At 39.6% G+C, this 24,696-nt stretch overlaps 1 protein-coding gene across 4 annotated transcripts in view; it reads left to right on the top strand.

Moving 5' to 3' along the window:
* Nucleotides 1-24,696, top strand: part of LOC134793011 (peroxisomal acyl-coenzyme A oxidase 3) — a 41,277-nt gene that overhangs the window by 5,529 nt on the left and 11,052 nt on the right. For 2 of the 4 annotated variants that reach the window (XR_010144489.1, XM_063764527.1), the window contains exons 1-10: nt 1,694-1,910; nt 12,913-13,060; nt 16,922-17,096; nt 17,585-17,727; nt 19,825-19,958; nt 20,990-21,112; nt 22,483-22,602; nt 22,766-22,997; nt 23,593-23,854; nt 24,338-24,515. Coding sequence is in view for 3 of the 4 variants with exons in the window: in XM_063764527.1 (XP_063620597.1) it covers nt 1,815-1,910; nt 12,913-13,060; nt 16,922-17,096; nt 17,585-17,727; nt 19,825-19,958; nt 20,990-21,112; nt 22,483-22,602; nt 22,766-22,997; nt 23,593-23,854; nt 24,338-24,515 (1,611 nt within the window). In the remaining variant the exon portion in view is untranslated. Of the gene's footprint in view, nt 1-1,600; nt 1,911-2,207; nt 2,224-12,912; nt 13,061-16,921; nt 17,097-17,584; nt 17,728-19,824; nt 19,959-20,989; nt 21,113-22,482; nt 22,603-22,765; nt 22,998-23,592; nt 23,855-24,337; nt 24,516-24,696 lie in introns of those variants that run through there. The other 2 variants (XM_063764529.1, XM_063764528.1) reach the window with 2 other exon arrangements.

Raw genomic sequence — 24,696 nt, 5'->3', positions numbered from 1 at the left:
CCCTAGGCAGTTGCCTACTTTGACTTAGGGTTAATCCGGCCCTGGATAGAGAGAGGAATTTTTTCATTGATGGTTAAACTCTTCACCTACATCTCGGTCATTCTGTGGAGTAAAAACGTCTCACCCAGCTTCCAAGTTAACATGGTACAAATTCCTCACGCCCGACATAATGCGGTTGAGTTATATTAAAAAAAAAGAAGGGCCACCCCACACTAGCGTCTTTTGAGTGTCGGCGTTTAGTCAGCGCTATGGAAAATGACGTCGCTGCGCAGTTGCGCCAAACGTTGCGTCGAGCAGCAGCCATAGAGTTGACTAGACACCGACGCACGGGACTCTCGGGAGACGCTAGTTTGGGGTCTCTAAGGCCAAGCGCGCACCACGAGTTTAATTTTTGCGACGCGATTTTAGAATCGCGCTGTAATATATCGCAGAAAATTCACTGCGATGAAAAAGTCGACGATTTGTTCATTCTCAACATGGATTTCGTACCAGTTGTTTGTCATGAAACGTGTCTTTAATATGCGATCGCCGTATAACTTTGAGTATTTATACCACAAAGGTGATCTCCTTCTATTTCCATAATTAAATGGTCCACATCTAGCGTCTCATCTTGAGACTCCATCGGAGAAGCAGGTTCCGACATGTTGAGGCTTGGAGAGCGAAGTGCCGACTGAGGTCCGGGGTGCGATTTTATTATCGCAGTGCGCGCCGGGCCATACAACTCCGTATGCTGCAATTCACTTTGCGACAATCGCGTCGCGAGCAGTCGCGGGAAAATGTGACAAATCACAATTTTAAAATCGCTGCGATTTTTTTATCGCATATGCGCGCACTGCCATATAAACATATACGTTACATTTCGGCGACTAAATTATCGCGCGACAAAAAGTCGTGGTGCGCGCTTTGACATCAAAACACAAAAACAATCAATCATATTTTGTTTAATTAATTAGTATTTTATGACAAAATCATTGTCTCTGTACAATCTTGGACTCTGGTTTCGAAGGGAAAGCTTAAATCAAACACCTTGCTTACTAATAAACAGAAGTAGGTATTTTTAATCTGGCTCACACAAATCATCTCATAATACAAATTAAAATAAATATCTTATGAAATCTTATGAAAAAGCGACATCTCCTGGGAAATTGAGTAAACACAGTAAATAAGGCGTTTTATACAGTCTCCGTCTGACAATTCATTCCAATTAAGTGATTCATTCTAAGTGTTATCAATTTATCACTATCAATATATTTTTTCCTTATCTAAATAAGTTTGCAAACACTACGTTATCGTATGCACAGGTATTTTACGTAGATGACTCAACAACAACTGACATTACATACATATCCAGCCAATGTGTCATTGACATTGTTTGGATATAAAAATTACACACTTTAACTATTTTACAAACTTTAGCCCTATTTTTCCAAGACCGAATATAACTCTAGGTATAAACTGAGCAACTTTTACTATGGGACCAAATCCGAAATCGCGAAAGCTTTGGCTCTCTCAAATGTATCAAACAGCCAAGCCATGCTGTAGTTTGGTCACGGATAAATTGCCACTATTCATGTAATTAATATAAGATTATTGTCCCCAGACCAGAGCAATAATGACAATCAACGAAGCAGTGCAGTCGCTCAACCCTAGCGTGTCAGTGAAGATGGCTATCGGCATATATTTGCCCTCAAACGCACTGCTTTCGCTGGGTACTGAGCGGCACTATAAGTTCTACGAGGCACTACTAGTTAAGAGAGAGGTGAGTGACAACCCTAACGAGTTTGATGTAGCTCAACCCTAGCGTGTCAGTGAAGATGGCTATCGGCATATATCTACCCTCAAACGCACTGCTTTCGCTGGGTACTGAGCGGCACTACAAGTTCTACGAGGCACTACTAGTTAAGAGAGAGGTGAGTGTCAGCCCTAACGAGATTAATGATGACAATTAACTAGCAATAATAACAATCAACGAAACAGTGCAGTCGCTCAACCCTAGCGTGTCAGTTAAAATGGCTATCGGCATATCGCTGGCCCAATATTACAGGGTTCTATGTTTCACTTGTATCAAACTAAAATTTGAACATTGTCATAGTGACATTAAGTCGAATTTCAACTATCTTGAAAATGTTACATAGAACCCTGTAATATTGGGCCAGCGATATATCTGCCCTCAAACGCACTGCTTTCGCTAGGTACTGAGCGGCACTACTAGTTAAGAGAGAGGTGAGTGACAACCCTAAGGGCTCCCCCCTACACTAACGCTATGGAAAATGCCATTACGAGAGTTCTTGTTCTATGACGGTCTTTCCAGCAATCAATATTATAGGACAAATTGCGTCAGTTTACCGTCCAGTGGCAGTTTTCGTCCACTTGACGGATTAACAAATAATACATTTCATTTATAATTCGCTACTTGCGAAATATAATTTTTGTGTAAATAGATAAATTGTTTAGATATTAAGTATTGCAATAAGTCCAAATTTGTGCAGCAATGAAGGTTTATATTCAAATTTTGTCAAGTGGACGAAAACTAGAGTCGTACGAAAACTAGCGCAATGACCCTATGTCGGTCTTCTCCATATTGAACTTTGTATCAAGACACCGTTACCAATATGCTTAAAATAAAAATAAATCTACTTCCACAATCGACCTTCCTAGTTGAGTTCAAGTAAATATATCAAACATTGAATATTTTTGGCAATTCGAAACAATGTATTTTTTTTACATTTCAAGTATGTATTGTTATCGAAGTTGCGATACTTCGTGAAACGGAAAACCCATTGCGGTCATTGGGAATCCATTCTTTTGTTAGGGTCATGGATAAAACCAACTTACTTACCGCGCGTACCAACTTACTCAGTCACTTCAGTTACTTAGTCAGGGCGATACATACATACATACATCACTGGCTCAGTGACCCACAGGGATCTTAGCCTCTTACACAACAAAGCGCCACTCTGCCCTATTCTGCGCCACTTCACGCCAGTTGGGTATTCCGAGGGCGGACAGGTCTTTTTGGGCTTCGTCACTCCAGCGGTATCTGGTAGTCAGGGCGATATTAATATTAAATGAAGTATTTACTAAAATAGACTTATTTAACTGCACCATGGCTGCGTTCACAGAAGCTACAAGCCGGCAACTATGTCATTTGCCAAATATTTATTGTTCAGCTTTGTTTCATTGTGATATTGTAAAAGTTTATGTTTTGTTAATATGTAATATTTATTACGCGTTGGACTATATAGTCGGTAAGTGATATCATGTATGATTGTGATTAATAGTAGTTTATGTGACTGCTACATAATGAAAGGCATTAAAATACGAGTGTGGGTTTATGAAACGAATGAAATGAGTTTCATAATAGTATCACACGAGTGTTTTAATGCCTCATTATGTACAGTTACATACACTGCTTTATCTACACACATATTATAAACTTTCTATGATATATTCACTAACCTCATATTACAACCGATATTGGGGCACTTTCCTCTCTGGCGGAACTCGCGGATATGAGATGGCGTCTCCGAAATATCTTTATCGCACATTTTACACGAAACTTTTGTTATAGTTACTTTAAAAACAACAAAACAAATTATTTTTTACTACAAACTAATTAAAAGATAAACTGTACGTCAAATGGCGGCAAATGAAAACTTTTTTCACGCATGTCACGCATCCGTAGTTTTTTTTAAATTCAGAGACAAACTAGAGTCGGGGTCGATTACCATATCGTCCGATACCAACTTACAAGCGAGATTTGTCAATATTGTATGCAATTGACATTTGATTTCGAATAAAACGTCATCTCGACTGATATTAGAATAGGGGTCAAATCAAATTGCTTTTTTTTTCAGAGATGTTCGAAATTTGAATTTCATTACCAAATCGATTTTGATATAGTAATGAAGCTATTACCACATTTTCACAGATAAGAAATTTTGCTGTAACAAAACAGTTTATCGTAATGTGGGCCATTATTTACGGATTTTGAAGGCATCATAGAGAGTTTATGATATGTGTGTAGATAAATAAATATAAATAAATAATTAAGCTTCATTTATATATAAAACGTTTTAAGCGAGCTTTGGCACAGCCAGCCAAGCCTCTAATCAGCCCGTAGTTAAGAGCGCTCTTACAAGAAAAGTCGAAATAATGCAAAATTGATGATACTAGTCGACGAAATTCAGGACTTTGCGCTCATTATTAGAAACAATGAGTACTTGTTCCAGTAAAAGCGTCTTCTTATCTTTATAAATATCGTTGTAAATATTAGAAAAAGGACTTATTAAATTAGTAATGATTTTTTTTCTGATGGTCGTTTCCGAAAAACCCCGTGAAGCACTGAATGGCGAGCTCTTATTTGGAAATGTTGAGAATTTTACTCTGCTAAACCTGGCTATTTTGTGTTACTAATACCCTGTACTTTAGGCATATCAAACTATATTTTTCCTACATACCTTTGAGAAAGAGAAAATCAAAGTAAAACGAACTCGATTTTCTCTCCGAAACAAGTGTCAATTCCTACGAAAATCTACTTAATATCGAAGTCGTTTTCATACTCAAGCAATCTGCAACGTTTGCTTATACTGTTGGTATACATTAGTGTTTATGAAATTCTACTATAATTTTTTGGCAATTTTTTGAAAACTACTCTATATTACCGATGACGCGCGCTGCGCCAGCTCAGTGCCGCGGCAGAGCTTGTAGAGGCAGGACCTGTGTCGGTCGGCTCCGCACATTTTCAACGGCGACGACGAGGTTTTTTATCATTGTGTGCGGCGGGCGCCGTGTAAAACGCTATACTGTGTGCGTGTAAACCGCAACGAGAGACTTTGATCCTAGCACTGTTTTTATAGTATTATAATTTATAATGGTACAGTTTAATAAACTACCGGACAGGATTAAAAATATTTGAAACGACCTGACATTCTATATGTATTTATTTGACTCAAGATAGTACTCAGGGTCTGATGATGGAGCCGGAAGGTGGTCACCGGTACCAATCAACCATGCAACTAAACCACTTCGTGTTTAGGCTCGTTTTATTCGTCTCAACAAGATCTTTGACTTAAGATAGTACTCAGGGTCTGATGATGGAGCCGGAAGGTGGTCAGCGGTACCAATCAACCATGCAACTAAACCACTTCGTGTTTGGGCTCGTTTGATTTGTCTCAACAAGATCTTTGGCACAAGATAATACTCTGGGTCTGATGATGGAGCCGGAAGGTGGTCACCGGTACCAATCAACCATGCAACTAAACCACTTCGTGTTTAGGCTCGTTTGATTCGTCTCAACAAGATCTTTGACACAAGATAGTACTCAGGGTCTGATGATGGAGCCGGAAGGTGGTCACCGGTACCAATCAACCATGCAACTAAACCACTTCGTGTTTGGGCTCGTTTGATTCGGCTCAACAAGATCTTTGACTTAAGATAGTACTCAGGGTCTGATGATGGAGCCACCAGTACCAATCAACAATGCAACTAAACCACTTCGTGTTTAGGCTCGTTTTATTCGTCTCAACAAGATCTTTGACTTAAGATAGTACTCAGGGTCTGATGATGGAGCCGGAAGGTGGTCAGCGGTACCAATCAACCATGCAACTAAACCACTTCGTGTTTGGGCTCGTTTGATTTGTCTCAACAAGATCTTTGGCACAAGATAATACTCTGGGTCTGATGATGGAGCCGGAAGGTGGTCACCGGTACCAATCAACCATGCAACTAAACCACTTCGTGTTTAGGCTCGTTTGATTCGTCTCAACAAGATCTTTGACACAAGATAGTACTCAGGGTCTGATGATGGAGCCGGCAGGTGGTCACCGGTACCAATCAACCATGCCACTAAACCACTTCGTGTTTAGGCTCGTTTTATTCGTTTCTATAAGATCTTTGACACAAGATAGTACTCAGGGTCTGATGTTGGAGCCGGAAGGTGGTCACCAGTACCAATCAACCATGCAACTAAACCACTTCGTGTTTAGGCTCGTTTGATTCGTCTCAACAAGACCTTGGACACAAGATAGTACTCAGGATCTGATGATGGAGCTGGAAGGTGGCCACGGGTACCAGTCTACCATGTAACTGAACCACTTCGTGTTTGGGCTCGTTTGATTTGTCGCAACAAGATCTTTGACACAAGGTAGTACTGAGGGTCTGATGATGGATCCGGAAGGTGGTGACCGGTACCAATCAACCATGCAACTAAACCACTTCGTGTTTGGCTTCGTTCGATTCGTCGCAACAAGATCTTTGACACAAGTTAGTACTCAGGGTCTGATGATGGAGCTGGACTGTGGCCACGGGTACCAGTCTACCATGTAACTGAACCACTTCGTGTTTGGGCTCGTTTGATTTGTCGCAACAAGATCTTTGACACAAGGTAGTACTGAGGGTATGATGATGGATCCGGAAGGTGGTCACCGGTACCAATCAACCATGCAACTACACCACTTCGTGTTTGGCTTCGTTCGATTCGTCGCAACAAGATCTTTGACACAAGTTAGTACTCAGGGTCTGATGATGGAGCTGGACTGTGGCCACGGGTACCAGTCTACCATGTAACTGAACCACTTCGTGTTTGGGCTCGTTTTATTCGTCGCAATAAGATGTTTGACACAAGATACTACTCAGGGTCTGATGATGGAGCTGATGATGATAGACAGGTACCCGTCGCCACCTTCGCGCTCCATCATCAGACCCTGAGTACTACCTTGTGTCAAAGATCTTGTTGAGATGAATAAAACGTGCCTAAACACGAAGTGGTTTAGTTGCATGGTTGATTGGTACCGGTGACCACCTTCCGGCTCCAACATCAGACCCTGAGTACTATCTTGTGTCAAAGATCTTATAGAAACGAATAAAACGAGCCTAAACACGAAGTGGTTTAGTGGCATGGTTGATTGGTACCGGTGACCACCTGCCGGCTCCATCATCAAACCCTGAGTACTATCTTGTGCCAAAGATCTTGTTGAGACGAATCAAACGAGCCTAAACACGAAGTGGTTTAGATGCATGGTTGATTGGTACCGGTGACCACCTTCCGGCTCCATCATCAGACCCTGAGTATTATCTTGTGCCAAAGATCTTGTTGAGACGAATCAAACGAGCCCAAACACGAAGTTGTTTAGTTACATGATAGACTGGTACCCGTGGCCACCTTCCAGCTCCATCATCAGACCCTGTGTATCTTCAGTGTCAAATATCTTGTTGAGACGAATCAAACGAGCCTAATCATGTTACTACATGGTTGATTGGTATCCGTGACCACCTTAATCATCATCAGATCCTCAGTACCAGTTCGTTTTTAAACCCTCGTTGATACAAACTTTACAACCTATAGGTACCAAATGCAATGACGAAACATGTAAATAAGCGAGTAGGTACCTATAATTTCTTTCGAGTAATATACCTTCATAAGTACGAGTATGGGGCTATTCATAAATTACGTCGTTTCAAATCGGACATCGGATGATGGTAACATGACGTAGGAGGAAACAGATTCATCCGAAGCTTGATTTTTGGATGATTTGGGGGGTGGAGGGGGTCAAAAATCGTCAAAAATAGATGACGTAATTTATGAACAGCCCCTATGTACATTTGAACTGCATTTAGTATTTTCGTACTTACCAAATAACAGTTTTAGAACTTTAAAAGTTAAGTACAGTTAGTGTTGTTATGGTTGATTTCAATATGCTTCGCGAAGGATCAAGAATGTTTAATCCATCATTGTAGTGCGAGTGTGGCAGAAGGGATCGGCATACTGAGCTCGCACGGCCTGCCGCAGCGCGTAAAATACCTAAACTCGCTCAACGCCGAAATGTAATAGCGCTCTTAACTATAATCACTTCTTATTCATTTATTACGTAAGACGATTTAGGGGAGGGGGGGTCGAACATATCTTATTTTTTCTTACAAGGGGGACTGGGGGGGGGGGGGGGGGCTTACGTAATAAATGAATGGCGCCTTACCAAGCGCCTCAGTTAAACATAAAACAGTTAACTATGACAGTTTGAACACTTTGAACACATCTAATGATGGTCCGTATTTCAGATCATTTTTATCTTGATTAGCTGTCACCTATAATATATGTATACATTTTTGGAAGCCCTACATGTACCTAAGTAGGTACATATAACATATATCTTTTCAGCGATTTTCATTCCTCGCCCTTTGTAATTCTTCAATGTAATATATTACACACGACGTTGGCGACTCGAAATTTAACATACATAATATGATTGCTTTTTAACTCATTTTAAACTCTGCACGTGATCGTTATGTACAATATCTATATATACAATTTTTATTTTCCTAACACGTGACCTTATCGAAGACAATACTGAAAATTAACATACAAGTTCAAAATAATATAATTAAAAAAATTTACAATTGATGGAAAAACACCATGATTCCTAATTTCTTTATTTACAATACCTATTTATTGTTATGCGAACATCAGGTATCGCCATTGTTTGCTTTTGTTTACCTGAAATGCTATAATTATGTTTTAAATAAGTGTCGATGTCTTTTTTGAGGATAAAGTTTTATGTTACGGCACAGAATAAATAATAGTACTAGGTGCAGAAGACTCACTCTCTAACAAAGCGCGTCCGTTACGATCAGGACAGATATGGCCGCTAGGTGGCGACAGCGCCACGCGCGGCTTATGGCTAGCCACCAAAATTGGTGTGGAACGGATGTACTTTTAGCTACCTGTAGCAAAGTGACGAAATCGCGGAGTGAGCCACGCTTGGTTACGGTCACTGTTCAGAAATTCTAAAAACGCCTAGGCATGTCTATGTATGCTTGAGGTATGTCTTGGCATTTCCAAGCACACCTCGGCATGCCTGAGGACGCCTCGACGACGCCTCGGCAATATGCCGAAGGATCCCTTGCCTTAGTCCTGGGTTCGAATCCCGGTAAGGGCATTTATTTGTGTGATCAACACACATATTTGTTCCTGAGTCATGTAGGATCCATAGTATGTACAAGCTTTGCTTAGTTTGGGGCTAGGTTGATCTGTGTAAGATGTCGCCTGATATTAATTTATTATTTATGTTAATAAAATCCTACAAGTCAAGTTTTGCATTTGTATTGAATGTTTTTCTTGCCAGAGACACTGAACTTATTTAATAAAAGTTAACCTTCAGGTTCTGAAGGATATATCAAGATTTCATTTATCATTTATTCATTTCTTCGATGAATACATAATGAGTAAAACACATAAAATACATTGGTGTCTATTTAATTTATACATAGTTGATGTTGTAAGTTTAAACATACAAGGAGACAAACATCAGTAGGGAGGTATATGAAACTACGTCTGATTCTTACCGCTTGCCTATTTTGTATTAGGGATTTTGGGTGTTCGATGGATGATAGCTAAATTATATCATTCAGATATTCTGATGTCAGTATACGTTCGAATTGACCTGTTAGGCAAGAAAATAAGATCTTCATTCGCTTTTTCGCTGCCTGGAGGCGGGATTCCACCAGTAGCAAGCATTTTTGTACTGACTATGCTTGCGCCGCAAAGTGCCGCACACTGGTGGAATCCCGCCTTTAGGTCGCAGCTTGAAATGTTGCTTGAGTGAAATAGTATTATTTCTGCATCATTAGTAGTTAAACCTTGAAATTAAGCACCGTATCAGTTGCTTCTGTCCGCGGCTTAGTTTGCGTTCAATGTTGATTTCCGTGATAAATATTATCCTATGTCCCTCCCTGGAGCTCATCTTCATTTTTTTTTCTTAGCCCGTTATAGTGTCCCACTGCTGGGCAAAGGCCTCTCCCTTTCATCTTCACAACTCCTGTTGTTGTCCTTTTTCCGGCCAGTTACTGATGAAGGTGTCTAAATCGTCTCCGTCTGGGCCTGCCACGTCCGCGCTTCTTTTGCGGCAACCATATTCATACCTAACAAATTTCATTTAAATTGAAATGAATGAATTGTTTAAAGAGGTAGCAGGCAGACAGAGTTTCCATCGCATTTATTATAATACATATATCTGGGAGCTGGGATTTTTCGCCCCGAAACCCCCCATATAGCAAATTTCATCGAAATCTTTAGAGCCGTTTCTGAGATCCCCGAAATATATAAATTGCTTGAAATATATAAAAGAATTGCACGTTTAAAGGTATTAGATTAGATTATAATATTTCTTAAGGCTCGGCCGCCAACCTGAATTCCCTACAACTATGTTAGTGGTGTGCTGACGTGCCCGAAATGCGTTCGAGTATTAAGCGAAAAGATAGGATACGTTGAGCCACCTAAGAGCGCACCAGAGAGTGGATCAGCTACACTCTCATCATTAGAATCATCATCATCAGGCTATAGTAGTCCACTGCTGGACATAGCCCTCCCCTAAAGAGCGCCATAGCGCCCTGTCCTCAGCTTGACGCATCCAGCATCTGCCTGCAGTCTTTCGCAGATCGTCATCCCACCTGGTAGGAGGGCGTCGTACACTACGTTTGCCGAGTCGCGGTCTCCACTCTAATAACACAGCAGCTACACTTTAATAACGCGAATTAAAAATTGCTCCTGGCCGATTTCGGACACAGCTACCGTGTGCTTGAACACGGTAGCTGTGTCCGAAATCGGCCAGGAGCATCATCATCATAATCATCATCATCAGGAATATATGTATAAGAATAAAGTAACAGGGTTGATGGTGCAAGAACTTGCATGCTATTTTTATTACATTGCGGTATTTGATCGATCGATTTTATGGAACTGCAGATAAGAAGTTTACACTTACATGAAATTGCCTGCAAGTTTTCGCAACATCTAAATAAAAGTTTTTCGCAACGTCTAAATAAAACTTAAGATGTGAAATGTATACTTTCACTAACTTAATATTTTATTTAAGATTCAAAGATGTTTAATAGTTATTTGTTTTACAAGGGGGCAAAGTTGTTGTTTAACCGCTTGTGCTAATATTGATACCCGAACAAGCGAAAGATTCCAAAATTGAACCACGAGCGTAGCGAGTGGTTCGAAAAATGGAATCTTGAGCGTTGCGAGGGTTTCAAAGCACGAGAGTTAAACAAAATTTGCCCCCGAGTGAAACACAAAAATTTTCGCCACACCAACCCGAAGCAAATATTAAATGTAAAATATCAAACAAAATCAAACCAAATCAAATCCAAATGAATGTTATTAAATATTAACATCCAAAATCATTCATTCAAAAGTCAATTCTACCAGCAAACATAAGAAAACAACTCAAAATTTGCATTTGATTAATTTGCCTCACATGTGAATAAAATGCAACTTTGCTATCAGTTTTTGAAGTGCAAAGTCAGCCTTTCCGAGCTGGTGTGGTGAAAAACATATTCTTTATTCAAGTAGGTCATAGGCCTATCTACAACTAGCACTTTTAAATAGTCATTACAAATATGTCAAGCTTAAGCTTATCATTATGAGAGCATTTATTGATATGGGGGGGGAATTTTGCAGGAAATTTCAACTAATCCAAATATCTTCCTTGTTTTACTTTCTTAACTAGAGTGCCATACATATATGTCCAGATAGCAAAAAACATATTTTTCGCTCAGTCAGTCGAAATGCCCCCCCCTCCCCTACACCTTATTACTATTATTATTCTTTAAAAATATTGAATACAGCTGTCAAATTTAATAACAAGAATTTCACAATAAGATCGTAAATTTTAAAAAGAAATGTAGGTACTTATACCAGTCTGGAACGATTCAAAAATGAAATGTAATTGTCAAAAAACACACAACAAAAGTAATAAGATGTGACCGGGTAATTCCAAATGCGTCAGAAAGTCGGTAATTCTAAAAACTACACATAATTCTAATACATATATGTATACACAACGCAACATGCAATTTATTGTATTCTAAATACTCTTATAGACCTTATATTATATAGGTAAACCAGAACTTTGGGAGTATTGTCAAGAGGGCGCTCGTTTTGAATTTTATATAGCAACAATTTGTATAGTGGGGACAATGGAAATTGGCAGATGATTTTTGTTTTATTCCGACAACTTTAATAAGTGCGAAGTTTGATGTTTGGATATTTCTTCGGTTTTTACGCTATAAAATTCGTGAATTTTACGACGTATGACATAAATCAAAATCATCCAAATCTATTTTCTTTTTTTGTTTTCTTTTTTTTAGGTTTGGTCGTTTAATTCCGCCCTTACGCCCTTCGCTAGCAATCCGTGATACCGATGCATGCGATACACCTAATGCACAAATCAAATTATTACAAGACATCAACCAAATCGTGACGACCTGACTATAGTGACATTTGTCCATAAGTTTGAAACTTACCCGTCAATTCAGGTGGTAATTTTGTTATGTTTTCTAATGGAAGAAATTTCTCTCCCGCACGTTTTTTATTTCAATAAATAACTATATACACCGTTTACAACTTTTTCTCTGTAAAATCTAAAACTTTCGGCATGATTATTGCAGTCTAATAATAATTCACACGAAACTAGACAAAGCAATGTTTACATTGTCAATATTGACAACTATCATAGAGGGTAGATGTTGTCTATTATTAAAGTTGTTGCCATTGCTAGAAATTAGTACCAACAAATTTCCGTAACATGGCGCACCCTCAATAGATCCTGGTTCACCTATACATATATATTGGAATAACAATGTCATCACTATTCAAATACATATAATAGACTAGCGACCCGTCCCGGCTTCGCTCGGGTTACACAAACACTTGTCAAATTATACACCTAAACCTTCCTCAAGAATCGCTTTATTGATATGAGAACCGCATGAAAATCCGTTCAGTAGTTTTTGAGTTTATCGCGAACATACAGACAGATGCGGCGGAGGACTATGTTTTATAAGGTGTAGTGATAGTAATAAGATAAGTAATTAATCATTTCGTGTCAATTAATATTTAACATTTCCTTGTAGATCCTAGCGGCATTCGCGCTGACAGAAGTCGCGCACGGCTCAGACGCGCGACTGATGCGCACGACCGCGACGTACGACGCGACGACGCGAGAATTCGTGCTCCACTCACCGGACTTCGAGGCTGCCAAATGCTGGGTTGGTAATCTAGGTAAAACTGACATTATATCAACATTTATATATCTGTCGGCCATTAACATAAAGAGAGTATATTACAACGTTTAGTCGTATAACCACATACGGTAGTCTCTCGAAATCTCGGCATAGCTCATCCCACAGCCGGAGCGTCCCTGAAACAAAATTACTCTTAAACCGCGCAGTGCGTGACCATTTAGGTTCTATAGATAGTATTTTTCAAACTTTTAGCATGTTAAGGTTATAAATTGTATGGAGATGAGATCTATCATCGTACCTTTCCAGTTTGAAAAATACTATAGGGTGTGCCGACGGCGAGCGTTAAAGGGACCATGGTTTACTAATATCTACTTATGTAACGATATCCATATAATGTCGATAAAATCGAAGATATCGAAGTTGATAGGAAATAAAAAGACGTAAAATGTTTAACAATGCAAGCGGAAAAAAGTGTTTGACTATAAAGGCCTGTGCACACCGGATACGTGTGCGTAAACGTGCACATGCGCGTTGTAATATACAGATCCTTATGAGAGACGGCACACCGCTTACGTGACGTCTGCGTGTGCAGCTCCAACATTTTAGCGCACGCACACGTGCACGTCACGCATACGCAGCCGGTGTGCTCTGGCCTTCACTATAAGTTATCTAGACACTTCGTAAAAAGTGTAATCTCTGAAAGTCTACATTACATAAGTCTTACTCTTAAATAGCAATTACTATATAAGTTATTGCGTTGTTTTGCAAAATGAATAAAAAAGAAGATGAAAACAATAGATAAATGGCGATCTGGTTCCTCAGCAATTACGGTTGCACAATGACATTATTACTTTTATACATGTAACTAGAAATAAATTGTAGCCGCGGAGTTTGACAGATGAAGATGCCACTGCACGGCGCCATGTTTTTAGGGTTCCGTACCCAAAGGGTAAAAACGGGACACTGTTACTAAGACTCCATTGTCCGTCTGTCTGTCACCAGGCTGTATCTCATGAACCGTGATAGCTAGACAGTTGAAATTTTCACAGATGTATTTCTGTTACCGCTATAACAACAAATACTAAAAAACCGGTCAAGTGCTAGTCGGACTCGCGTTCCAAGGGTTCCGTACATTACCCAATTTTTAACAATGTATTTTTTATTGTGAAACGCCAGTGAATTGCCTTTAAAAAACCCGTAGGGGTCGGATCAAAAACTAAGTAATTAGTCCGACTCACGCTTGACTGCATATTTCTAATAGGTTTTCCTGTCATCTATAGGTAAATAACTATTTTGTATATTCTTTCCAAAATTTTAGACCCAGTAGTTTCGGAGATAAAGGGGGGGGATGGTCATTTATTGGCTATTTTCTTAAATAACTTCTAAACTATTTATTTTCAAATTACAAAAAATATATATCTGAGATTCTCAAAATGAGCTCTTTCATTTGATATGTTTCACGATATATGTATGATCGAATACCTCGATCATGGAGCCACTATTACGGGTAATTTATATGCAGAACAAAAAAAATGCGTGACATTATACGCGAGGAACGTCGAGGCAAACTTTCCAAAGGTGTTTTGTTTCACCAAGACAAGAGTTGCGATGGCTGCCATCAAAGATGCTAGCTTTGAACTGATGGAGCATCCGCCATACTCACCAGACCTCGCTCCTAGCGATTTTTATCTATTTCCGCGGTAAAAAGAGCACCTCAGGGGCCAGAAATTTGATGATGACGCCGTGATCGCCGCAGTACAGGATTTTTTAAGGCAGTGGTCGGCAACATTTTTTTGCGTAGTTAACGATGAGTAAGTTGACGCGGGCCGCACTTTGTTAATATTTATGACTTTATCAGACATTGTCGTTTCTCAATATTACATAGCCAGAGAGGCTCGCAGGCCGCAAGTGACAGTTTCACGAGCCGCATGCGGCCCGCGGGCCGCAGGTTGCCGACCGCCGCTTTAAGGGGTCAAGAAGGAGATTTTTTCAAAAAGTGAATTTTATGTTTAGCGAAACGATGTAGCACGTGTATACTCTTAAAATTAAAAGATAACTATATTGAAAAATAAAATAAAATAAGTTATATATGCGTCCTTATCATTCTCATTACTTATTGAACACCCCTCGTAATATTGTAGGTATTGTAATTAGGAACACTAAATACTCAGTTGTAAGTGTCTAAAGCGTCATATCGTAAAAAACTCATTATCTTACAAGTTTTACGCGCTCGTGTGTACTTAATGTCATGTCGTGTATACTACACACTACTGAGTAGGTATAATATGGGGGCACGGCAGTGCCCCCGCCAAGTCGAGCAAAAGCAAAACAAAGAGGCACGGCCGTACTATCCTTTTCTAGAAGCGATTCAGGCCATTTTCGACTTCCTGTAATTTTGTGCTGGCTAAAGCTAGAACTCTGAATTTTCAGTGACATTTTCAGTGACACACTTCTTTATTTCAAAACCGTAGAGTTTTCAAATAAAGAGTAAGCCAAATTAGCCCTAGATTGCCAAGCGGATTAGGTTTGAGGCTCCACCACCTATCCATGGGAACATCTGTCTAGTAACTTTGTTATAAATTGTTACCTATAACAATTTGTCAACTAAAAACATGTTATAGTGACCGTATCAACATTACATTATTTTTTTTATATAGAGTGACTTGGCCATCGCACGGCCATATAAAGGCATAAGAATACCTAATCGTCAACTATTGAAAATAATCTGAATTGAACATAACGCTATCCCTAATCACATGCAGTTTAAACAATGCACATACGAGTACGAGTAAAGCGTTGTTTGCGATGTGATTTAATGTTTTTGATGGGTTACATATATGTTACTAGAAACCTTTGACACTGTCAACTTGTTACAATGTAAAGCGTAATAAATCTGACGTTTTGAGTTCACAAGATCAGAAGTTACAACTTGTGAAGTTATAAAAATGAAGAACATATTGTTTTATGTTGTTTACCGGTTTTTATGTTTATTAGAGTCTGCCAGCGACCACGCTTGTGTAGAATGATTCCCTTGAAAGTAAACAGAAGTTTAAAAGTTGATTAAAAACTGTCCTATGTGTCCCCGGAATTCAATTTATCTCCAAATTGCATCTAAAATTCTAAATCCGATTACACGTTACGTAAATAGGTAACAGACAAAGTATTAGGTAATTTCAGAAAATATTTTAATTTGTTTTTATGTCAAGTAGAAACACTACTATATAAATTATAAACTGAAATAAATGTCATAATACTAAGAAAAAGTGACCAAGGCCTCCAGTGCCCCAGACTAGAATCCAACCAGCGTCCTCTAAGGGGCGCCTTAAGCCTTCAGTAAGAAATGCGTATACTTGGAAAAATTCGTCCTATGCCGCCGTGACCCCGGTAGCCGAAAGGCTCAGGCACCTGCTGCAATAGCAGAGGGCGCTGGTTCGATTCCAGCATGGGGCACTGGAGGTCTTGGTCAGTTATTCTTAGTATATAACATTTATTTCAGTTTATAACAGACAAAGTAAAGCGTCACGCTTACTTACGCGCACCAAAAATATGAAAGTTATGTTCTGTCCTAAACTCGAGGTTGGTGCGCATTCCGTTCCTAATCAAGCCATAACCCTTTATAACAGATTGCCTACTGAACTAAAAATCATTACGGATCACTCGCTGTTTCATAGGGAATTGAACAGATTTTTATTGAGAAATTGCTTTTACACAGTGGATGAAATTTATGATAATGTTTAAGATTTAGGATACATTTATTAATTTTAGTTTTAAGGCATGTATTTCAAACACAATACATGTATTGTTTTTTTTGAATAAATATATGACTATGACTATTTCTTAAATGTTTCCTTTATTTTGTTGTGGTATTGTTACAACATTAATTCATTCGGTCTTACAGGTCGGACATGTACCCACGCGCTAGTGTTCGCTCAACTAATCACACCAGATGGAACAAGTCACGGTCTACACGGTTTTATGGTACCCATCAGAGACCCGGAAACGTTGGAGACGTATCCAGGTCTCATTGTTGGCGATATGGGGGAGAAGATTGGAGTCAATGGGATTGATAATGGGTATGATACTTTTGTACTTATACTGTCACTGTCTACACGGTTTCTTGGTATACACCAGAGAGCTAAAAACTTTGGAGACGTATCCTGGTCTCATTGTGGGCGATATGGGGAAGAAGATCGGAGTGGACGGCATTGATAATGGGTATGCTACTTTCTTACTTTCCTACGTATTTACTATCCTAGAAATAACTCGCGGCTTGGAGGTTTGTGGTACCTATGAGAGACCTAAAAACGTTAGAGACGTATCCTAATCTCATTGTGGGTGATATAAGCGAGAAGATTGATGTTAACGGGATTGATAATGGGTATGATAATTTCCTACTTATTTACTGTCCGAGATGGTACAAGCTTTTATGGTACCGATCAGAGATCCAGAAACGTTGAAGACGTATCCTGGTCTCATTGTGGGAGATATGGGGAGCAGATTGGAGGTAATGAGTATGTCGCTATCCTACTTACTTTCTAACCCGTATCCCCATTATTCCCAGGTTCATGATGTTCAACCAATACCGGATACCGCGCGAGAATCTCCTGAACCGAACGGCTGACGTCACAGAAGAGGGGGTATACGAGAGCTCCTTCTCCGAACCCTCCAGGATACTTGGGGCTGCCCTTGAGAATTTATCTGCAGGTAATCAATTCCAACCCCTATTCTAATTGCCTTAAGGTCTAATACCGAACAGGTCTAACAGAACTGCTGACGTCACAGAAGGTGTATATGAGAGGTTATTCTCCTAACCTTCCAGGATACTTGGGGGCTGCCCTTGAGAATCTATCTATATAGGATTAAGTCAATTCTAACCCCTATTCTAATTGCCTTAAGGTCTAATACTGAACCTTATTAGTTTCGGTGCTGGGCGCCCCGTTTCCAGCACAAAATGAACACACATACGTGTTCTTGGCAGACATCCTTCTTCAAAACAGTACAACTTATAATTAACATGCATTAAAAAAACCGGTTTCTCCGGTTTTCTCGATTTCGGTGAAACCGGGTTTGTGACGCCTAGTAGCGATGTCTACACAGTACACATCGCTAGAGTTAAATCAAGAAAAACCGGACAAGTGCGAGTCGGACTCGCTCACCGAGGGTGCCGTACTTTTTAGGATTTGTTATAGCGGCAACAGGAATACATCATAGTGAAAATTTCAACTGTCTATCTATCACGGTTCATGAGATACAGCCGGGTGACAGACAGTTGGACAGTGGAGTCTTAGTAATAGGGTCCCGTTTTTACCCTTTGGGTACGGAACCCTAAAAATGCTTAGTTCGTGTCTTGTCTCCTACATGTGTGCGCTCCGCATCGATAACTATGCGTTTTACTTAATAAAGTGTATGTTTTTTTTTAATCACATCTAATTGCGAGTTGTAATTAGCTCCGTATCTCTACTTAAGATTCAATTTTTATTTAATTATGCCGTTGGATCTCCTAAATTAATAAATTAGTTCATGCATATGCTAACCTTGACTGACAATAGTATTTAATAGATCGAAAAACCTAAATTACTCCGGTGATTAAATTGAGTAATTGTTTTTTTTTTAATAATTGACCTTAAATTTATGCGCATAAAATTCGTTTGCATGTTAGTACCGGTCATGTGAACGACTAATGAAAATGAAAAAAAAAAATGAAAAAATATTTATTGCATTATTAAATGTTAGTAAGGTAAAAGGTTGGGACTTCCTATTGAGTATATTATACCTGTATCAGGAAGCCTCGCTCCTACGTAGAATCAAGTTGCAGGTTTAAGATAAATAACAAACAGAAAGAAAACTTAAGATAAAACTAATTTCAAAATGTTTTGAACCAGTATTATGCACCATGAGTTGATGTTTTTTTTTTGGCATCAAACCATAAGCGGAGCGTGAATCTCGAGATAAACGCGTAAGCGCCATGAATTTCACGGCGCTTACGACGTTTTGTTCGCGTGGTACAAGTTGTGATTGCGACAATTTCATTGTGACAACTCAATGGGTGATTCTGATTATTTTATGCAATTCAATTATTTCCTGATTTAATTATAAGGGAATTAAGATAAAAAATCTAATTAATATAGTTCCTTCGGCCTTCAGATAACTGTTTATTAGCGGATTGTCCGCCATTTTGTTATCATGCGTGCAATCAGCTGATTGCTTTGTTTCGATTGAAGATAAGTATTTGAGTTTAAACCATACTGATAACATGGAAATAACCATTGCAATGACTATGGTGTAGATTACGATAGTGATTCATAAGATCAAGATATGCCTGCGTAGAATTTTGTATATATTTTTAAGTAAGTACCTATTCTTAAAATTTAAACTATCGGATCAATCGATTAAAAAAAAAACATTCTTAATATGCTTTTCAAGATTATTATAATATATGTTTTACGCTTATGAATATTTTCCTAATTTTTTGTAGTAATTGTTTATGAATATTTATGTATAATTATAGAATAGAATAAATGTTGTAAAATCAATTATCATTGATTTTGTTAATTAATTATCATCATATAATATTATTCCTTCTTGATACTTATTAACCTTAAAAAAAAACCAATGTTATATTTGCACGCTTGCTTCCAAGCAAAAGAACATTGAACGTGACAAAAAACTATAAATAAAATAACAACTGTGCAGACTGTGTTTTTACAAATAAATTTGACTGATGTGATTGATGGTTTTGATCAATTTATTTGATTGAATGATTAATTTATCAGATGATTGAACACACTGTCGTTGTTTCAGGTCGTATCGGCATAATGCAAGAGAGCTGCAACTCCATATCGTCGTGCGTGTCGATCGCGGTGCGGTACGCGGCGACCCGCGCTCAGTTCGGCAGCGCGGCGCGCGAGATTCCGCTGCTAGAGTACGAGTTGCATGTTAGTGTACTTTTATATAAAAAAACATCAAACATACTGACAAACCAATTTTGTCAGTAAAAAGGCTAAAGGTTCATTTAGACGGCGCGCGAACTCACATGTGATTTCAGTTACATTGCGGACTATTGAGGTTACATCCAATTCACCCGAACGATCAAATACCGCAATGTAATGAAGCTCTCATGAGAGTTCTCGCACCGTCTAAATTAGCCTTAATTTGACAAATGTAGGTGCAAAGGTTCAATATCTCAGACAAAATTTGAGTTTCACGCCTTTTTCTACTGATAAATAGTTGATTCTTAAAAGGCCTTTGATAATATCCTGGTCACGGCACCATAATGTAATCATATCTCAAACCTTTCGTGTAATTGCCCTTGTAGTAGTGTGATATCAGCAAATAAATCATCATCATCATCATCATCATCTACAGACTATTATTATTCACATAATTTATTTATGTATCTATATATTTTTTATGCTGATTGTCTATATTCACACGTCAATAGATATCTACATTAGCTACATACATAGACTAGTATATAACAAGTAAAAGGGTCAATGTCATCGCTTTTTGTTCCTCTAATTCAGCGGTCGGCAACAAGCGGCAATCGGCCCGCGAACCTCTCACTTGCGGCCCGCGAGCCCCCTGGCTGTTTTGTATATAATATTGTCAAACAACAATGTCTGATAAAGTCACACATATTAACAAAAGTGCGGCCCGCGTCAACGTCCTTAACTACTATGTGGCCCTTGGCTGCTAAAAGGTTGCCGTCCGCTGCTCTAATTTATTATATATCATATTATTCTTTGTTTTTAATTTATTATAAAAAAAAACAATATATTTTAGTAAATTAAATATTTATTCACAGTGATATTCAGACATCTTAAAAATACATAGATCGTAAGCTTTAGGCTTAAAGTGGCATATGTGACTACGACTAACCTCTGAATATCACTAGGTATATTACGTACCTCTAACGCAGAGTGAGATATTCGACTAGACTGTTTATATACCTCCTCACTGTCTACAGCAATGGCGGCTGTTCGGTTATGTGGCGGCGGCCGTAGTGTTCAAGGTATACATCGAGAGCTTCACCAGGATATATCTGAAGATTGTCGAGGCCTCGAATTCTGGTCAGAAAGTTGATAATTTGGTGAGTAAAGTTGTCAAAAATAATGTTTATATAGAGATTATATGTATGTACTTTGCTGTCGCAAAAATGTTAAAAATTAGTGTTTATTTAAATTACAAAACATTAAAAATGTTTATAGTACAATCATGGTATAATAATATACTCCGCCTGGTACTCTCTTCCGACCACGTGACTGACACAAGCCTACGTCATCATGCGACAGCGCTATATGATAATATGCGATAGCGCTATATAAAGTGGCAATGTTATCGTGACGTAGGCTTGTGTTACTCTGGAAAGAGAAGACCATGTTTTATTAGACTATGAGTACAATCAGGTAAAAGTTTCGGGTTGGGTTAGTTGGGTGAAGAAGGTTTACTTCATATTGACTTGACTATACTAACATACAATCAATACTACCATGTAGAAAACGCAGCAATTCATTTCATTTTCTTTTCCAATCTGTCATGAAAAAATTCGAGCTATAGAAAATGTTTTCAAAATGTGAAAAAAATGTGTCGAAGTCTGGTCAAAGTTAGTCGCTTACCATAAGGAAGAGATTTGGTTGTATCTTTATACGAATAACCTGTCAAAGCGTCCTTATGGCAAGCGACAAAGTGGGACTTTTGCTTGCAAACGACACAAAAATATTACAGTGATACCTGGATAAGTGGGACATCGAGGAACGAGCTGTCTTCAAGAGGTATTCCACTTAACCAGTGTCTCAGTTAGCCAGGTATAAATAAATTTCTGTCTCATTTACAGAGGGTTCCATTAATAGAGGTGAGAATAGAGGTTATTTCAGTTTATCAGATACAATTCCTATAACATTCATAAAAAAACCGGTCAAATGCGAGTCGGACTCGCGCACGAAGGGTTCCGTACCATTACGCGAAAAACGGCAAAAAATCACGTTTGTTGTATGGGAGCCCCACTCAAATATTTATTTTATTTTGTTTTTAATATTTGTTGTTATAGCGGCAGCAGAAATACATCATCTGTGTAAATGTCAACTGTCTAGCTACCACGGTTCATGAGTTACAGCCTGGTGACAGACAGACGGACGGACGGACAGACGGACAGCGGAGTCTTAGTAATAGGGTCCCGTTTTTACCCTTTAGGTACAGAACCCTAAAAAACAATTGAGCCAAAGTACTATTTCAAACATAGTCTCAGTTAAAGAGGTAGAATACACTCTCTGTCTCAATTATAGAGGTAATTATGACTATAAAATTGAAAGTACTAATCCCAGGTGTAGAGGTTTGATTTGTCCCACTAATAGAGGTAAAATGCTAAAGTGTCGAGACCGCACCATGAGTCCCAGCTATAGAGGTTTCGCACTTAACCAAGTTTCACTGTATTTATTTTACTTTTCTTTATTCCCCTTTCAGAGCGAATCGGTGTCAGAAATTCACGCCATGGTATCCAGTAGTAAGCCCATGACAACTTGGACTGTGCTGAGGGCAGCTCAACAGTGCCGCGAGGCCTGCGGTGGACACGGATTTATGAAGGTAATACAATAAAAAACCGGCCAAGTGCAAGTCGTAGCCGATCCAAGCGTTTTCCCGCTTTGTAGAGGAATGCTACTTGACCAGAGAACGCGCCGAGCGACTTTCCGACACTCAATGTGTTAGGTTACGTTATCTCTATGCTATAATAATGTTTTATTTTCAGCGAGCAAACCTAGGCGAAATCCGCCGCAACCACGAAGCAACAGTAACCTACGAGGGTGACAACAGCGTGCTATCCCAGCAGGCGGGCAACTGGCTTCTCCGGCAGTACGAGTGCAGCAAAACGCAGTCAGTCGACTCCCCGCTAGGAACCGTCACATTCCTGAACCATAGCCATGAGATTATGGAGCGCCGCTTCGCTTGTACACACACTTCGCAACTAAAGGATAAAGAATGTAAGTTTCTTTACACATTTATGACATTTAAACTTTAAAATACTGTATCGGAATAAAATCGAGATCGAACGGCGACTGTATCACGTCAAGACAGTGTTTAAAGGATCACTTTATCACTCATTCAACTCAACTTAATCAACACCCACTCACACTCACTACTCACTCACTCAATTTGTTTTCCCATCTGTTTCACTCCATAACCTCCTATTATCCTCCGAGAAATGGGCCCCAGATTGAAAGAATTTGATTGACTACACCAAGGGTCTCCAAACTTTTTTACCTGAGGGCCATATTGCGCTTCAGAAACTTTCGCGCGGGCCACCGTCGGTTTTTGCGCTGGAGGAGGGTGTCTGGTTGCTGCTGTTAGGAACAGTTCCACTCTCAATGAATGCTGAACCCCTGGAGCCTGGCTCCCGCGGGCCGGACAGTGGGCACTCGCTTTGGGTGTCGGCGGGCCGGATTGAAACGCGTCGCGGGCCGGATTTGGCCCGCGGGCTGGGGTTTGGAGACCCCTGGACTACACAAATCTCTAAAAACCTGGTACTGTAGACCATACAGTGTAGACCATAACCTTATCTAATTCCTTTTGTTACAGTCATACTATCAACCTACAAATGGCTGATCTGCTGGCTCCTAAAAGAAACCCACGAAAAATACGAATCTCTCCTCGCGAGCGGCCTCACAAAGTTCCAGGCGAAAGCCAAATGCCAGGTGTACAAGTGGCAGACGTTGACGGAAGTTTACGCCGAGTATTTAGCTCTTCTGTTCTGTTGGGAGGCTATTGGGAAGAAAGAGAAGGAGCTACAGCCGATTTTGGAGAGGCTGTTTTTGCTGTACGGTCTATGGTCGTTGGATAAGTGAGTACTTTAACTTGTTTTTAGGTTTTAACTTTTTGTCCGCCAAAGACTGACGCGCGCGGCTAAAGCCCAGTATCAATCTTTGTGCCAGTACTGGGTAAAAAAAGCACAAATTTGTGTATAGGTAAATAAGTATGTGCTGTCAGAATGTCTCTCAAATTTCATATTGAAAAAATCTCTAACTTGGATAATATGTAACCGAAGTAACTAAACCAGTGGCTCTGTGACCTCGTGAACCACCATGGCTCCGCCAGTTTGAAAAAATCCAAAAAGTGAATCGACGAAAAAACTGTATTTAATGATTGAATTTTTCTTGAGAGTCGGTTGAAAAATGCGACCTGCAGAGGACACACGAAAGCATTTTTGCCCAAGCTGAAACGCAGTACTTCGCTTCACTCGGTCAATAAGCAGACAGCAGACGATTGTTGTCTGACGATGTGTGTCTATTATTTTACCATCCTGTTATATTTTTCTTTTCTCCAGGCATTTAGTGGAACTGTACCAAGGCGGTTTCGCGTCGGGTCCCGCGCTGGCGTCGCTCGTGCGGAGCGGCGTGGCGGAGCTGTGCTCGGCGCTGCAGCCCGACGTGGTGGCCGTGGTGGACGCGCTCGCACCCACTGACTTCGTGCTCAACTCCGTGCTCGCCAAGAGCGACGGCAAGGTATGTACGAACAGCAACACTCTTAGGATCGGTTGCACTAAACTGTTCGTATCGTTAAAGAGTTAGCTAAATTTTTATGTATGGAAAGTTTCATAGTAAAGCTCCGGGGCGCGCCGGCTGACATTGATCAGTCTGTCTAATGTGGTTGGTGCAACTGGCCCTTAATTGTCCATCGGTAGAC

The sequence above is a fragment of the Cydia splendana genome, chromosome 8 (genome assembly GCF_910591565.1).
Source record: "Cydia splendana chromosome 8, ilCydSple1.2, whole genome shotgun sequence".
In the NCBI taxonomy this organism is placed as follows: domain Eukaryota; kingdom Metazoa; phylum Arthropoda; class Insecta; order Lepidoptera; family Tortricidae; genus Cydia; species Cydia splendana.
The sequence above is the reverse complement of the archived record's forward strand: the minus strand, read 5'-3'. Positions and strand labels throughout refer to the sequence as shown.